At 37.7% G+C, this 15,733-nt stretch overlaps 1 protein-coding gene across 1 annotated transcript; it reads right to left on the minus strand.

Moving 5' to 3' along the window:
* Positions 1 to 4,605: 4,605 nt before the first annotated feature.
* On the minus strand, positions 4,606 to 11,126 carry LOC143882099 (nascent polypeptide-associated complex subunit alpha-like protein 1). Its single transcript, XM_077385501.1, has 4 exons — positions 10,978 to 11,126; positions 6,296 to 6,380; positions 5,281 to 5,411; positions 4,606 to 5,184 (listed from the first exon to the last, which is right to left on the minus strand). Exons 1-4 carry the CDS (start codon positions 11,035 to 11,037, stop codon positions 4,852 to 4,854), a joined length of 609 nt encoding a protein of 202 aa, XP_077241616.1. The 5' UTR covers positions 11,038 to 11,126; the 3' UTR covers positions 4,606 to 4,851.
* Positions 11,127 to 15,733: the final 4,607 nt, after the last annotated feature.

The raw sequence follows: 15,733 nt of genomic DNA on the forward strand, positions 1-15,733 counted from the left end.
TGTTGCTGGCTCTTCTTTCTTTCTTTTTTTCTTTCTTTTTTTTTGTGCGCGCGCAGGCAGGCGTGCGTGCGTGCGTGCTTTTTTATCTGAACATTTATCCGCTAAAGCTGGGGGGATTGCTTTTGGGGGAACTATTATCCGCTAAAGCCATGCACAGGCTCTCAATTCCAAGTTACCTCCTAAACAGGATGCAAATACTATCAATAGGAATTAGCTTTATCCATGGATTGTGGTGCCTTATTTATTATTTTTATTATTTGAATGATGAGGATTGTTATGTTATCTTTTGGTAATATTGTTGAATGTCGGAGACTGTTATCTTTTATATGGGATCCAAAGACATCATTTCAGCCTATCTAAACCATTCTTCCCTATCAAAATAGAAGCTTTTCGTTTTTACTCTGTTCGATGTTGAAACTTCTTAGTTGGGCGTGTTATCCATTCTTTCAGTCACTTTGTCCAGGTTTGCATATCCAAGTTTTGCATATGATCTACATGATACATCAAATTCTTAGCCATTTTCAATTCATCCTCGTATGACCCATGACTTCTTGTTCTAATTTCTTGTGGGTGTGCACTTTACTGGTCGGGGAATGTGGTAGGCATATTTTTATGGTTGTGAAGTTTTGGAGCATTCGTTCATAGTTTTGATTTTGGATCCTGTACCTTGTAATTCGTTGTGAATCGTCTTTCCCATTGTCCTAAACAAAAATCTTAGAGCAGAGAAGCTATAATTGGAAATGGGTCTTTGGGACTTTGATGGTTTGGATTTTTATCTGTTGTACTCTGGTTGGAAAGAAATATTATATATATTTTTTGAAAGGTAAATAAAATATTTTATATTGATCTTTCCAGTCGGGAAGAAATATTTTCATTAATCATATAATTATCCCTTTCGGAACTGAATGTTGATGAATAACAGATCAATGAAATGAGTGCTCAATTTGATCTGAAACTTTGTATTCTTGCTTCACACTAGAGAGGAAAAAATGGTCTATTTTCACAGACTCACAGTTATTACAAAGAAGATCTATTATTCGTAGCTTCTTGAACCTGTGAGCTGTTTAAGTGACAGTCTATGCTTATATTGATGGATTTTATTAGGATTTTTGTCAAGAGTTTAGCAGTTAGATTCGGAAGAAAATATGGAACAATAGATTTTAACATCTTAAAACATGTTAATTTGAATGCAGCAGTTATATACTCGACTCTTTTCACAAAAAATTGTAGCTCTGTCATTGCTTTTACCTTTCAGCAATTCCTGAATCAAACCTAGACTGTCTGAATTCTCAGAATAAATCTTTTTCTCTCCAAGTGAACACCATTTCACCCCAACTAAATGGGGCCGAGATGAATGAGAAAGAAATCAGAATTAAATGTTTCCTTCCCAAAATGCAATCATAAATCAGTGAACTTGTCTCTCTCTCTCTCTATATTTGGTGCTGAATGGTAAAAACATTTATTTGTGATTGTTTCATGAATGGGTTTTGGTTTTACTGTATTGCTTCCTCTATGATGATTCTCACATTTGTTGCATATGAATGATTATTGGATCATAGACCCTTTAAATTACTTGTTTTCCATAAACTGTTGATTACAGATGAAGATCACTTGTTAGAACTGAGAACAGTGGCTGTCCAGTAATAATATATGCCATGCAATCACCTCAGAGAATGCCAGTTTTTAAGTCTAGCTTTCTTGATTATGTTTTAAGATTCATCTCCTCTACCATTAGCTCCATTGTCAGTTCTGATATTCCAAAATCCAGCCTTATTTTTTTTTAATCTCTAGTCAAAAACTAATTAGTGGACTCAAAAATACATTTAATCTCGAGCCTAATAGTGAGTTTTGGACTTAAAATTGATTCTCAGAATCAAAATGTAGGATTTTGAATCCAAAACTGATTATTGGACTAGATTATTGTTTGTTTCACATCAGTTATCAGTGGTAGGTTCAGCCAAGGCTTTGCAGTCCATTCCTTCCACAAGGAGGAATCCTTTTTCTACAAAATATCTTGTTGGAAAACACTTCCAGAACGGGATTTCGTTTGGAAAATTAAGACGGAGTGCCAAGTTCTGACACGTGCGCAAAAGACAAGGAAGTGGGTTCGTATGCTCACGAAATGCATGAGAAGCTGTGGAACTGACCAAATCGTTGGTCAATTCTCACTTTGGGAAGTTTTTTTCTACATTAAGAAGAAAGCAACGGTTTGGCTAAAAACAGACCTAATCCTCACGGAATGCATAAAAAGCTGTGGAATTGATCAAATCGTTGGTCAATTCCACTTTTGAAAGTGTCTTCCAACGAAGATATCTACATAAAGAAGAAAGCAACTGTTTGGAAAATTAAGGCCATAGTATTGGAGCCGATGATTTGGTCATTTCCATAGCTTTTTATGCATATCATGGGGATACAAGCTACTTGTCTTTTGTGCATGTGTCACAACCATGGTTTTAAATTTCGGTTTTGGTATGTGTTTCGGCCCTCACTGAAACCGAAATCCTAGAAACGATTCTAATTCTAAAATCACTATAAAGGATGATGAGTGATTATGGATTAGGATCGACTCTAGATTGATGGATGGTAATAGTGGAAGGTGACTTCCTAAATGTTATCAGATGGTTGAAAGGAAGTCTCTCCATCCTTGTGGGTTTGATCATTGGATTGGATGAAATATCTAATTGAGTGGCCAGAACTTTCATCTCCTTTTGTCTGCGACAATTGTAGAAAAAAATGAAAAAAATTATATGGTTGGGTGTGACACATTTGAGAAATAAAATAAATTTCGCGGCTGGTCTGTAGCATGCCAGACCATTCACCTCATGAGTTGAGACAAAAGCGAGGTGGATGGTTTGGCATGCGACAGACCAGCCGCGAAATGCCTTCTGCGATGGACCCTAGCAAATCTAATAAAATGCATTGTGAGTCTGTTGGTGTGCCGAGATGATATAACGTCTTACCCACCTACTGTGTGACACATCTTTTGTAAATAAAATACATGTTGAATCTAATCTCTGGTGTGTCATGCTTGTGAGATTAAATATATTTAAGGACCTACCTTCGGCATGAACATGTGAAATGAAACACATGGTGAGCCCACTTTTTAGTGTGGTATACATGTGAAATGAAATATATGGTGAGATCACTTTTTAGTGTGGCATACATGTGATATGAAATTCATATGATTCACCCTTGGTTTGGCACACTTGTTGAATTGAAATACATGCAGCTTCCACCCTATGTAGCACACTTGGGTGAAACACATGGTGGGCCCATCTTAATCTTGAGTGAGCCATGCTTATGAATGTGGCACTCGTTTTAGGATTGTCTAAGCAACCACTACAACATTAGCTATCAAAAGCATCTTCGGAATCTTAACAGCCATTAAAGGCAGGTTCCAGCCGTCGCTTTCTGATTTTTCACATTCTTTCCGTCAGCAAGAGAGCAGGAGATCATCCCATGTTTCCATGTTTTAAAAATCTCAGGATGGGGGAGAGATTTCTAAAACTTGGATTTCTTATTTAAAATCCAAGATTCTAAAGAGAAGCGAAATAGAGTCTCCTCTTGTCTCCAATCCTGGATTTTGAGGAAATCCAAGATTCTAAAATCCGCACATCAAAACGGCCCCTGAAGATTGGAGTGCCGTTATTGGGAAAAGAGAGTGCATATATAAACTCCAATATGGTAGCTAACTAGCTACCATACAAATTTGAATCATTAGCATGCTCAAGCAAAAAACAATTAAACAAGTACAACCAACCTGGTATGCCAACCAAATGGAAACTTCTAGCTCCCAGAAGGCTGAGTACAATAGTTGAACTGCTAGGATCAACCACAGTAGCGCAATGTTTACACCAATGCTCATCTATAGTGGTCCCTATCATATGATAAATGTAAAGATGGTACATCCTACAATTCACATTCCTATAAAATCTCCATTAAAGGAAAGCAGCTTCATGCTTTCAGGCGAAAGACAAACCAAGCCTAGTAGCCTACTAGACAGCAAAGACCAAAATTTTCACAGGCTGTGAGGGAAAACACAAACTGAAATAGTCAGGGCGAAAACATCCTGAGGCAAGAGAATTGCATGATTTAAACATATGTTCCAAGGAGAATGAGAGGCATTGAAGAACACATACCCATTGTCCAGGCCATGGAACATCCGCTCCAATTGGCCAAAAAACACAAAATGGGGTCCCACATCGATATGGATGGGTGTAAATCCTATCTATCCCATATTCCCATCCTAAATTTTAGCAGTGGCCCTCAGCTCACAATAATGAGTAAAACCTGAATCTTAAAAGCTACAACCCGGATTTTAAATGCAAAAACCTGGATTTGAAATGTGTAATAAGGTGTTACCACTACTCAATCTTGCAAAATCTAGGTTTTGGCTTATAAAATCCAAGTTTTAACGGTTTTTACAATCCTTGATTATAAATCCATGTATCCAAACAGCCCCTTAATGTATAAGAATCACATGGGAATATACAACAAATGCACTTGGCAGACCTAGATCTTCTTATGTGTAGGTGAAATCCAAGAATTATAGGGAAGACCCTGAATCAGATCAGACCAAACATCACAAGCATGGTATGACAGAAATGGAACCAAAATAGGAAGGGAAGTAAACCATACCAGGATTGATGATTGTCGATGATCAAATCCAGCTCTCAATGATAATTTCAAGAAAATCTTACTATAAAACTTTTCATACAACATTAAAACAAGAAAGGAAGACACAAATGGAACCACATACTTGGGCCAAATAACAAGTAAAAAAAGAAAGAAGTAACAGAAAACTACAACTCAGTAAGAGATGCACCAATACCTTTCAAATGGGATTTTTTACTAGTTTGTTAGCTCCATGATGGCAGACACAATGTCACCATCTGCTGCCTTGAGCGCCTTCACAGCTTTGGACCTCGAAACTCCAGCCTGTGTCATCACCAATTCAATGTCTTTCGGCTCAACACCCGTCTCATCAACGTCTTCATCGTCCTGAGCCATGGCCGAGGATTCGGGCTTCGAGATGACACGGCTAAGATCGGGAGCCTTGAATTGCTCTGCAGCTTGTGTTTGCAGTTGTGAGCTCAAGTCCTCAATCTTGGCCTCGCCAAAAATAACATAAGTGTCCGAAGTTGGGCTCTTGAAAACATCCGGTTTCGATATGACAAACAATATCTGAAACAAAAGCGGCAATTAATGTTCGATTAAATATAAGATTTGGGTATTGGGTGTTAGAAGGAAGTGTAGATTGGGGGATTGATGAGAACTGACATTCTTGCTTTTCTTTACAGTAACACGACTAACACCAGGAATAGGTTTCATTCCAAGTTTGAGCATCGCCTTGCGACTCTTTTTCTCGCTTCTGCTCTGCTTCAACCTACCGCTGCCATCGCCATCTTGTCCTGCAAACAGAGAATGGAAATTTGAATGTGTTTAATCTGCATATTATATGCACAACCAAATGGAAGTAGCATCATTCAGTTCCCCGAGTATCCATCGCGACTATACAAAATTTGGCAGGATCTCCTCCACTTGTATCCACACCGGCCTTCGCCAGCTCTTCCACTTGTCATTAGGGGACCTACACATATGCTGAGAACGATACTGCAGTAGTCTCGAGAATGATACTGCAGTAGTCTCAAATTTCCGATATGATGCTTGAGAGTTTGCAGGGACCCAGAGCCAATCCACTAGCCCATGCCAAAACGTTGATAAGAATCTCTCTCTCTACGATCAAAGGGGAATCTTCGAATATTATTTAGATCCCATATGAAGCAAGTGGTTAATGACCCAATTGGAAATGCATCCAATTTGACTAGTAAAAGGTGATAGAAGCCATTTAGACAAACAGCAAGAATCAATTTAGCAAAGGGCAATGAAATCAGCACAACCGTGTTTTGATATTTTCACTAACTCATCTTATCATTTAGTATTTAAAGAGCTGTCAAAAAGTTATTACAGTTCCCAAAAAACTCTCAAAGGGCAACTAAAAAAGAAAAGATAAACTAAGTCTGCAATTATTAAAACATGGATGTGCTGATATCATTTCCCTTTAACAAGTTACCACATTTGGTTCCAGACAGTCTGACTGGTCACCAACTAACCATTCTAACAAACCTGATCAATCAGTGCTAGCAAGTTCTGGACACTGGTTTAAATAATGCAAGGCTGTGTGTGTGTGTGTAAATGTGAGAATGTTCAAGACCAACCCCATGTCTGCGCCTACATGTGCATTTGGCAACGGAGCATTACCACAACCGTATTTAGATGCATGTGAAAGGATTACCTTCGGCATCATCCTCGTCTTTGTCATCATCATCATCCTCCTCCTCCTCGTCATCATCTTCGTCTTCAAGCACAGGCTCATCAGGCTGCAAATAAGATTTTATTCAAATTATAACTAATCCATCCAGTTAAAAAGCTTTAAGAACTCTAGAAATAGAAAGGAAGCTGCCTAAACATGGTACCGTATTGCTCAATTCCACAAGGAAAGAAAATCGAAGAATTTAATATTTTTAACATGTGGACGAAAACTCCAGTCATTGTGCATGGAAGAATGTGCCACTATAATAAGACAAAAGCACAAGAACTCAACAAACCATAGAAGGTGAATCGGATGGTCTAGACTTTAGTGGGCACTAAAAACTGGCATCAAAGCATATAAAGCATAATATTCTAACATGAACATAAGCATTAACTCAAGTAAATCTACTTTCTTCTATATTGGTAAATTCCCTATTGACCGAGAAATGTCCAAGTTTTTGCTTTGGTATGAGATGTCTGAACTCTCCATATGAAAAAAAACACAAAATGGTGAAAGAGAAGCTAGCGGGCAATCTTGCCATTTAGAAAGGACTACCACGATACTACTATATTCACTTTCAGATGAAAACTAGAGTGAGATTAGCAACAAAATCTCCAGAATTTTAAAAATCTACAATATTTTTGCATTATATTCAAAAGATAAGCTCACCTAATATTGTCAGAAAATAACTTTTTCTTGGTATTTTTATGATAATGCCATGATATTTTGACAAGATTACATGCATATTTATCTGTTCATTTGTTTTCTAAATTCTCAGTATTTATTTAAACTTTTCACATGTTTATTTGATTCAAATGAGAAATTCCTGCCGATATCTTGATAAAAGGGGAAGATCACGACAAATTCTGAAAATGAGAAATTCCTGAGAACAATATTATCACTAGGGGATGTTATTTTACGTTGTTTGGGTGAAATACTATATTTTCCTAAGAACCTTATTTGTATTATTTGGCTGAGAAACATGCCTTGTCTAACAATTGAGAGACATGAGGCATTGGCAGTGTGCAGTGGAAACGGAGAAACTGCACCGCCCGAGCAGACTGCAATCAATAGTACAGTGAAAAAAACAGCAAAAAATGGGATGGAATAGCTATTGTAAGGGGTGGAAAGAACTATCACTTTATAAAATTGTAAATAGAGAGAGTAGTGCCTATTTTTTATGTTAAATTTATGTTTAATCTTAGAACATTTTTAATGTTATATTTGTATACTGATTTTTTTTCTACTTTTACTTTTTTTGTTTTTTATTATTTAACTTTTTATCAAGTAATTTTTATGATTTATCTTTTTTTAATTGTAAAAAAATCTATTAAAAAAAGAAGCGAAGCCCTAGGACCAAGATGGTCAAATACAACAAAATAAAACAGGAAAGAGAGGAAGCACCAAAGGGAGACAGGCTAAAAGCTAACAAAGGTGGAGCCTGTCTTCACTGAATTTCCAAGCCACTTTCCCAACAAGGCTTTATTCATCAAACAAAGCTTCTGCAAGCCGAGGCTGCCTTGTCTCAGAGGCTTGCAGACATCATCTCAATTTACTAAGTGGTATTTTCTACTGTCTACCATTCCACACAAAGTTCTTTTGAACTGGTCCATTTTGTGGAGTACCGGTACCAGACAAAGGAATAAGGACATGAAATACAGAGCAAGATTCGTCGATACAGCCTTGATCAACATAACTCTGCCGCCAAGAAAAAGCAAGGATTTTTTTCTGGGAACTAATTTTCTTTCAATTATTTCTATGACTGGGCCCATAAGCTTTTGGTCAGTCAACCACTCCAAAAGGGAAGTCTAAGATGCGAGATCAGAATTTCTCCTTTTTTATCAGCAAACATCACAGATTCTGGATCTTCCAGCCTCACCCCTAAAACAAGGAATTTAGAAAAATTTACCCTCCAACCAGATATTGCCTCAAAACATCTAAGAACGGTCTTTAGGTTTATGAGCTTCCACATATCAACACTATTGAACAGTAGGCTGTCATTTGTATATTGTAGATGTAATATTTAAACCACTGATTGGCCAATCTTGAAGCCTTCGATTAGACATCTAGATTTCGCCTTCTCTATGATTCGGCTCAGCACCTCCACCAAAATAAAAAAGAGGAACGGGGATAGAAAATCTCCCTGACGAAGGCCTCTCGAGGTCTTAAAATTTTTTGAATGTCCCATTAATCATAATCGACCACCATATAGACGACATGCACTTCATCATCCATTATCTTCATATACTTCCCAAGCACATCCTATGCAGAAGATCATATACACAATTTCATTCCACTCTATCATATACTTTATCCATATATAATTTATTGAGGACTTTGGATATGCCAGCTTTATGATAGTATTCAATGCACTCATTTTTTTGCTAATAGGGCGCCATCAAGAATGTACGTCATTAATGGACACACTTTGGAGCTTGAAAATGAAATCTCACGAAACACCCAATAGCCTATCTACGAGGACATTAGCTAAGATTTTGTAGACACACCCTACAACACGAAAGTCGACCAATCGATCCACTTCATTATTTTGGAATTAAGGCGATGAAAGTGGCTCGGTATACCTGTTGATTGCACCACCGTTATAGAAGTCTTCAAAAATTCCATGATAATTTTTTTAAGTCATTTCAATCCGGGCCAAGAGCTCTATCTTTTTTCAAGAAATAAATATGGCTTCTTTTGACTTCCTTCTGTGAAAAGGGTCTTTTAAGCCAAATTATGGACTCCTCGTTCTACTCCTAGAAATTCTCATTTTTTTAGTCTAGGATAGGAAGGGATCAGTTCTCTGAGGAATATAGCTTTTGAAAAACAGTACAAGTTTTGAGAAGATGGAATCTCGATCCTCAATTCTCCCATCGTTCACTCTTAAGGCTGTGATTCTATTAGTGTGTCTTCTTGCACTGCCAGTACTATAGAAGTAAGCAGTGTTCTTGTCTCCCTCTTTAAGCCATTTGGTTCTTGACCTCTGTCTTAGCTTCAACTCTTCTTACAAGATGATGCGATTACATTCTTCTTGTACGAAAATTTTATCTGAATGCTCATCGGGAGAGACGTTCTCCCTTCATTTAGGCACTTGAGCCCATAGTTTTCAAACTCTTATGACTCGTACGAGTCAATTCCAGAGTCGAGTCGAATCGCATGGGTGACTCGTCTTTGTTGAAGACTCGTTTGAGGCGTCTAGTGACTCGAACAGGTCGCTGGGAGTCGACTCGAAAAAATAAGACACTTACGAATCGAGTCGAGTTGTTGGACCTGGGCTTTCTTGTTTTGATGGTTGAAAACTTGGAAGTTGGAACTTAAAACTTAATTATTTTTTAGCATACAAGTTATAAGAATATAGTTTTTTATATTTTTAGCTTAGTGCTTTATCTATGTGCTATTGGGTTATATTTTTTCAACTAAATTTATGTTCTTGCCAAAATCTCTTACGAGTCACGGGTCGTCAAATCACAAGTCATAAAATTAAGAAATCGAGTCACGAGTTGACAACTGTGCTTGAGCCTATCAATGCGGCTTAAGATAGAAGCTTTTCTAGAATTAGGATGGAAGCTTTTCTCTGATCAACTTCACCGAAAACTTAATACAAATTAGACTTGACAAACCTACGTTTATGCCCAAGATGAACATTCCCTTCCGCCTCCACCACGCGTGCGTACACACTTCAATCCACCAAAGATTATCAACTGTGGTAGGCTCCTCAAGCAAAGTTGGTCCGTATTGTAAAGAGAAGGATCCTAAAATCCTAGTTGAGGGTCAAGAAGGATATGTCTATGATCAGGCACCGGCCTAGGAAGAGCAGTACGAAAGATTCTTGAGAACTCTTGACAGAATATAAAAGAGGAACGTAGGCCTGCGTAGATACCTCAATGAACTCATGTAGACAGTCCTCGGCCTGAGCTCAATCTCTCAAATACACATAAGACAAAGGAAAGGAATGACAATGAACTTGATTACCAGCAAAATGGAATATGTTTACCACTAAAACCCTCCTGCGTACACTCATTTTGCTTTGCTAAGTTCCGTTGGGAAGAGACGAGAAATTTATAGCTTCGACATATACTCACAAAGCCCGAGAACCTAATGTGATGTTAAAGTCATTGCCTAGACACCAAGGAATATCCTATCTTTCGCACATGGTATTTAACTCACTCCACATGGTCCACATGGAATCCCTAAGGGGGATTTAAAAGGGCCATAGACTCCTAAAAACCCCCACAAGGGAATCGTCCTCCACTCTTTTAATTTTACTTGAGACCTACAACAACCCAACCATTTCCTCCACCAGTGACGGCTGTCTCTCATTCCAATTCACTACAACTCTTCCAACATTGCCTTTAGAGTCTAGAGTGAGTCGATAACCAAAAAGCTTATGAGGATCCAATATGCTGGATTACTTCAGAGAAAAACCATTCAATCTTAGTTTCTTACAAGGTAAAAATGTAACTAAACTTTTCAGATAAAAACCCTCGCGCATGCGAACGAAACCCACAAATAATCACAAAATCCCCAATTTCAATCTACTATTACTCAATATGTATATACTTATGAAAAAAAAACAGAAACCCTAATTTCGAAATACTATTACTCAAAAACACATAATTTAAAAAAAAAAAAAAAAAAAAAGGAAGAGAAAGAGGAAACATTACATCGATCTTTTGCTGGTCGAGATGAGCAGCGAGGAGCTCTTCTTGCGTCTGAGCAGTCATGGCGACGAGCTGCCTGTTTTTTATATTTTTCTCCTCAAAACCCTAAAAACCCTAAATATCCCAAGCCTCTGAAAGAGAATGGTGATGGATAAAAGAGGGGATTTTTATAGTCGGAGCAAATATGCCCTTATTCCGAAACTGACACTAGTCTTTAAGTATAATCACGGACAAGTCCAACGCACAGCTGGGTTTTACTTAGAAATGCTAAGCTTACTCGCATGACTAATGTTAGATTTTCCAGATGCGGGATACAGTATCTGTGGTTTATGACTAGCGAAATAGGAACCGTTGATATTGTGGGCCACCACAAGTTCATAAACATTTGCATGTCCCATGAAAACTAGATGATGTTAGCCCCACGATCAAATCGAAGCTTTTTTTAGCGTTTTCTTAGAAAATTTGGACCATTGATTCTTGCAACCCTAGGTCAAGAAATGGGATCAAAATTCATTGTAGACATCGTATCTACATATGGCCTTTTGTCGGCCGTTGATCCTAATGGCAACCAAGCTTGGCCAAATGTCAATGAGAACACATTGATCGGATGATCATAAGCCCTTGATTCAACAATCCTTGTTTAGGTTCTGCCAAGACTGGTTTTGATAATTGCACTTACTCATCTTGTCCTATTCAATTTAAACTACTGTACAGTTCTCAAATTTATCTTAAAAGGCAATTAAAAACAATGAGAAGTGATATTTACGGCCCTTTTGATTACTAGGGACACCCATCGCCAGTGTATCAATGACTAAAGGGGGGCTAATGTACTTCCAGTGGGTTTGATTGCCACGTACACTGGCACTGGGTTTCCCTAGTAATCTAAGCGGGGCGTAAGTATCACTTCCCATAATAATAAGACAAGTTGGGGTTGTGCAATTATTAAAAGATAGTAGTGTCAATATCAGTAGCCTCTTTTTCAAATTTTTTTGAGAGCTTTTCATGCCCATGGTTTTAAATTTCGGCCAAAATCCGAAATTTGGCGAAATTTGAAAATTTAGGTTTTACCAAATTTTGGAATTTAGGTCATTTTGGCCGAAATTTTGAGAATTTTATTTTATTTTTTAAATAATATGTTTTTCCATAATTTCAGCCAAATTTTTGTAATGAATAAAATATTACTTTCATGCTCAAGGGGTGTGAATTATCCTAGGTGGTGCGAACTTATCATGCCCTACTTTAATTTTTTATTTTCACACGTGGTATTTTTTATCTTGTGATTATGATATGCACTTTCGTCACGAATCTATAGCCACATGGCATTTTATAATAATTAATTCACGAATGGCCCGTTGCATGTGAGAGCAGCCACCTCATGAATGAAGACAAAATTTGTTGAAAAGTGAGCCTGGGCTGCTCTCACATGCAATAGGCCATCCGCGAAATGCCTTCTACGATGGACGCTAGCAAACCCCTACAAATTATTTTCGAAATCATGACATTATATTAGATAAACTATTTTAATAGGAAATGATATCCCCCGAAACGGATAAAATCCCCCCTTCTAACAGTTTATGTGAGAATGGTTCACTGCTTGAGGATAAATTCAACCCCTTTAACGTTTTTCTTTGTCTTTGAAACTTAACGAATAATATTAAATGAGGGATTTTATCCCTTGAAGAGGGGGAGGGGAGGCAATATATTATTATAAGGAAATTGCTAACGTCCATCGCAAAAGGCATTCCATGCCTGGTCTGTTGCATGTCAGGCCAACCACCTCGTGAATGGAGACAAAAGCTAGCTTTTGTCTCCATTCACAAGGGGGCTGGTCTAACATGCGACAGATCGGCTGCGAAATGCCTTTTGCGATGGAGTTTCAAGAAATAGATGGGGCAAAATCTTACTATAAGTAATGCAATCCGATATAGCGGAAGTGCGAAAATAAACTACAAGAATAAGAAATCGTAGTCCTACGATAGTAAAATACAGAGAAAAAGGAAGAAAACTCCAAGAGTGGATGTCTTCTCTCTTAATTTATTAATTTCATAATCAAATCAAAAGTCCCATTACATGTCTCTTCCACTCCCTTAAATAAGTTTATGAGGGATTCTAAAAAAGGAATCCCATACAAGCAAAAGGGAAAACATCTATAATTGATGCTTCCACATTAAAGGCAACCTAAATAAAAGTAAACACAATACTAAACTACCCTAATTGGCCATGCCTGCAATGGCATGTTCCTTATTTGGCCATGCACAGAATAGAAATAAATCTGTCCTAATTAACATGAAAGAAAATGGAAATAAATTTATCCAATTAGCATATATGAAATTGGAAACAAATCTACCCTAATCATGCAGGAAAATAGAAACAAATCAGCCCTATGATTTGGCCTGCATTAGCCTCCCGGGTTGGAGAAAATCCATCATCGGATTTGAATCTTCCAAAGAGCACATGTTCTCGGTGGTCATTGCCTCCATCATTCTTCCATGGTTAAAAAATACTCTTCCTCCAATTTTGAAGCAACGAAGAACGATCATTAACTGAAATCGAACTAACCACGTTATATAATCTGCAAGGTAAAAATGAATTATTTCTTGATCTTCTATGATTTTGAAGCCATGAGTATCCATCGTAGACTTTAATATAGGATCTAATAAAACTGGGTCAAGATAAACTGATAAAGAAATTGACGTAATATTTTTCCATTCGCCCATCCTTTCAATCTCTATTAATCTTCCTAATTTGTTGTCAGATTTAATCTCTTTTGGTCCTCCATTCATTATTTTATGGCTCTCATCATCAACCATCACTTCAAAGTGATTTATTGATCACTTGGTCCTCTTTAAAAGGCAAAAATTCATTGTCTGAACTTTTAGGAAGGATTAAATATCCTTCATCCGAATAATCGTCGTAGATTGGTGGTGACTCCCAATCTACAATTTCTTGTTATAAGTAACAATATAAAGGCTTCAAGTCTGGTGATACCTCCCCAGTCTTGAGACTTGATTCCCAATGCCTGGAATTGCCTCTGGTAGCCTCAGCCCTCGTTGGACATCGTGGCAGATATCTCTGACGATGGCTTACGGCGTCTACGTCTAATTCGTCATTTCCGGCTTGAGAAGATGTATGAACCGATCTCAACTGTTCCGTGAGTTCCTCCACTTGCCTCCTCAACGCTAGAATCTCCTCTTGGGATTCTTCCATCGCTTCTTAAACTGCTACTCGAGCCGTCTGCCTCGATCGCAAACTCAAACTTTGATACCAGATAATGCAATCCGATATAGCGGAAGTGCAAAAATAAAGCACAAGAATAAGAAATCGTAGTCCTACGACAACAAAATAGAGAGAAAAATGAAGAAAACTCCAAGAGTTGATGTCTTATCTCTTAATTCATTAATTTCATAATCAAATCAAAAGTCCCATTACATGTCTCTTCCACTCCCTCGAATAAGATTAGGAGGGATTTTAAAAAAGGAATCTCATTCAAGCAAAAGGGAAAACATCTATAATTGATGCTTCCACATTAAAGACAACCTAAATAAAAGTAAACACAATACTAAACTGCCCTAATTAATCATGCCTGGAATGGCATGTTCCTTATTTGACCATGCATAAAATAGAAATAAATCTATCCTAATTAGCATGAAAGACAGTGGAAATAAATCTATCTAGTTGGCATGTATGAAATTAGAAACAAATCTACCCTAATCATGCAGGAAAATAGAAACAAATCAGCCCTATGATTTGGCCTGTATCAATAAGGAAATTGCTAGCGTCCGTCGCAAAAGGCATTTCGCGGCTGGCCTGTAGCATGTCAGGCCAACCACCTCGTGAATGGAGACAAAAGCTGTTGTCTACATTCACAAGGTGGCTTGTCGCGATAGACCAGCTGCGAAATGCCTTTTGCGACGGACCCTAGCAAATCCCTTATTATAATAGAAGTTTCAAGAAATAGAGTTGGGCCTTTAACTCAATTGGTAAAGACTACAATCCCAACTTATCTAAAAAACAGAAAAAAGTTAAAGACATAAAAAAAATGAAAAAATAGCACATCCCTTATTTTGATAAAAGTTTCAAGAAATAGAGTTGGGCCTCTAACTCAATTGGTAAAGACAACAATCCCAACTTCTCTAAAAAAACAGGATAACTGTTCCAGACATAAAAATTGAAAAGTGGCAATTGCATTAAAATCATAAAATGACCTTGTCAATGGAAATAGAAGAAAGTTATATTTGCCCCTTCTTCTTATCCGGGCCACCTCCACTTTTTACATTAAAAAGGGGTGGCCCCAGAAGAAAGGGGGCAGATAAACTTATCTGTCGATCTATACCCCGACAATCTTGTCCATAAGATGATCCTAACCCTTTGATTTGTGGAGATTAATACATTCTTTTATGAACTCTATGAGCCGTCCATTTTACAACAAATAGATCCAACAGTCAGGATCATCCAACGGAGAATATTTCTGGGGCCTGACAAAAACCAACAAACGAATGGTTAAGATCATCCAAGTAGGTAGACCCCACTTTGAAAATCTACGCTCCCACTTGAATAGATCACAGCCAGTCAAATCAAAAGCTGGGCCCAGGATAGGCAAGAAGGGAAAGAATCACAGGTTTCCTATGCTGTCCAAAATCGTGAAAGGGAAATGATATATTTACCCCCTATTTTTAACTTCCGACAGCTCCCTAATGCTGTCCGAAGTACACATGGGGGGGGGCGAATACATCACTCCCCCTTAAGGCCTTAATACTGC

This window comes from Tasmannia lanceolata, unplaced genomic scaffold, assembly GCF_043159265.1.
Source record: "Tasmannia lanceolata isolate RefF3 unplaced genomic scaffold, GAP_Taslan_0.1 ptg000007l, whole genome shotgun sequence".
Taxonomy (NCBI): domain Eukaryota; kingdom Viridiplantae; phylum Streptophyta; class Magnoliopsida; order Canellales; family Winteraceae; genus Tasmannia; species Tasmannia lanceolata.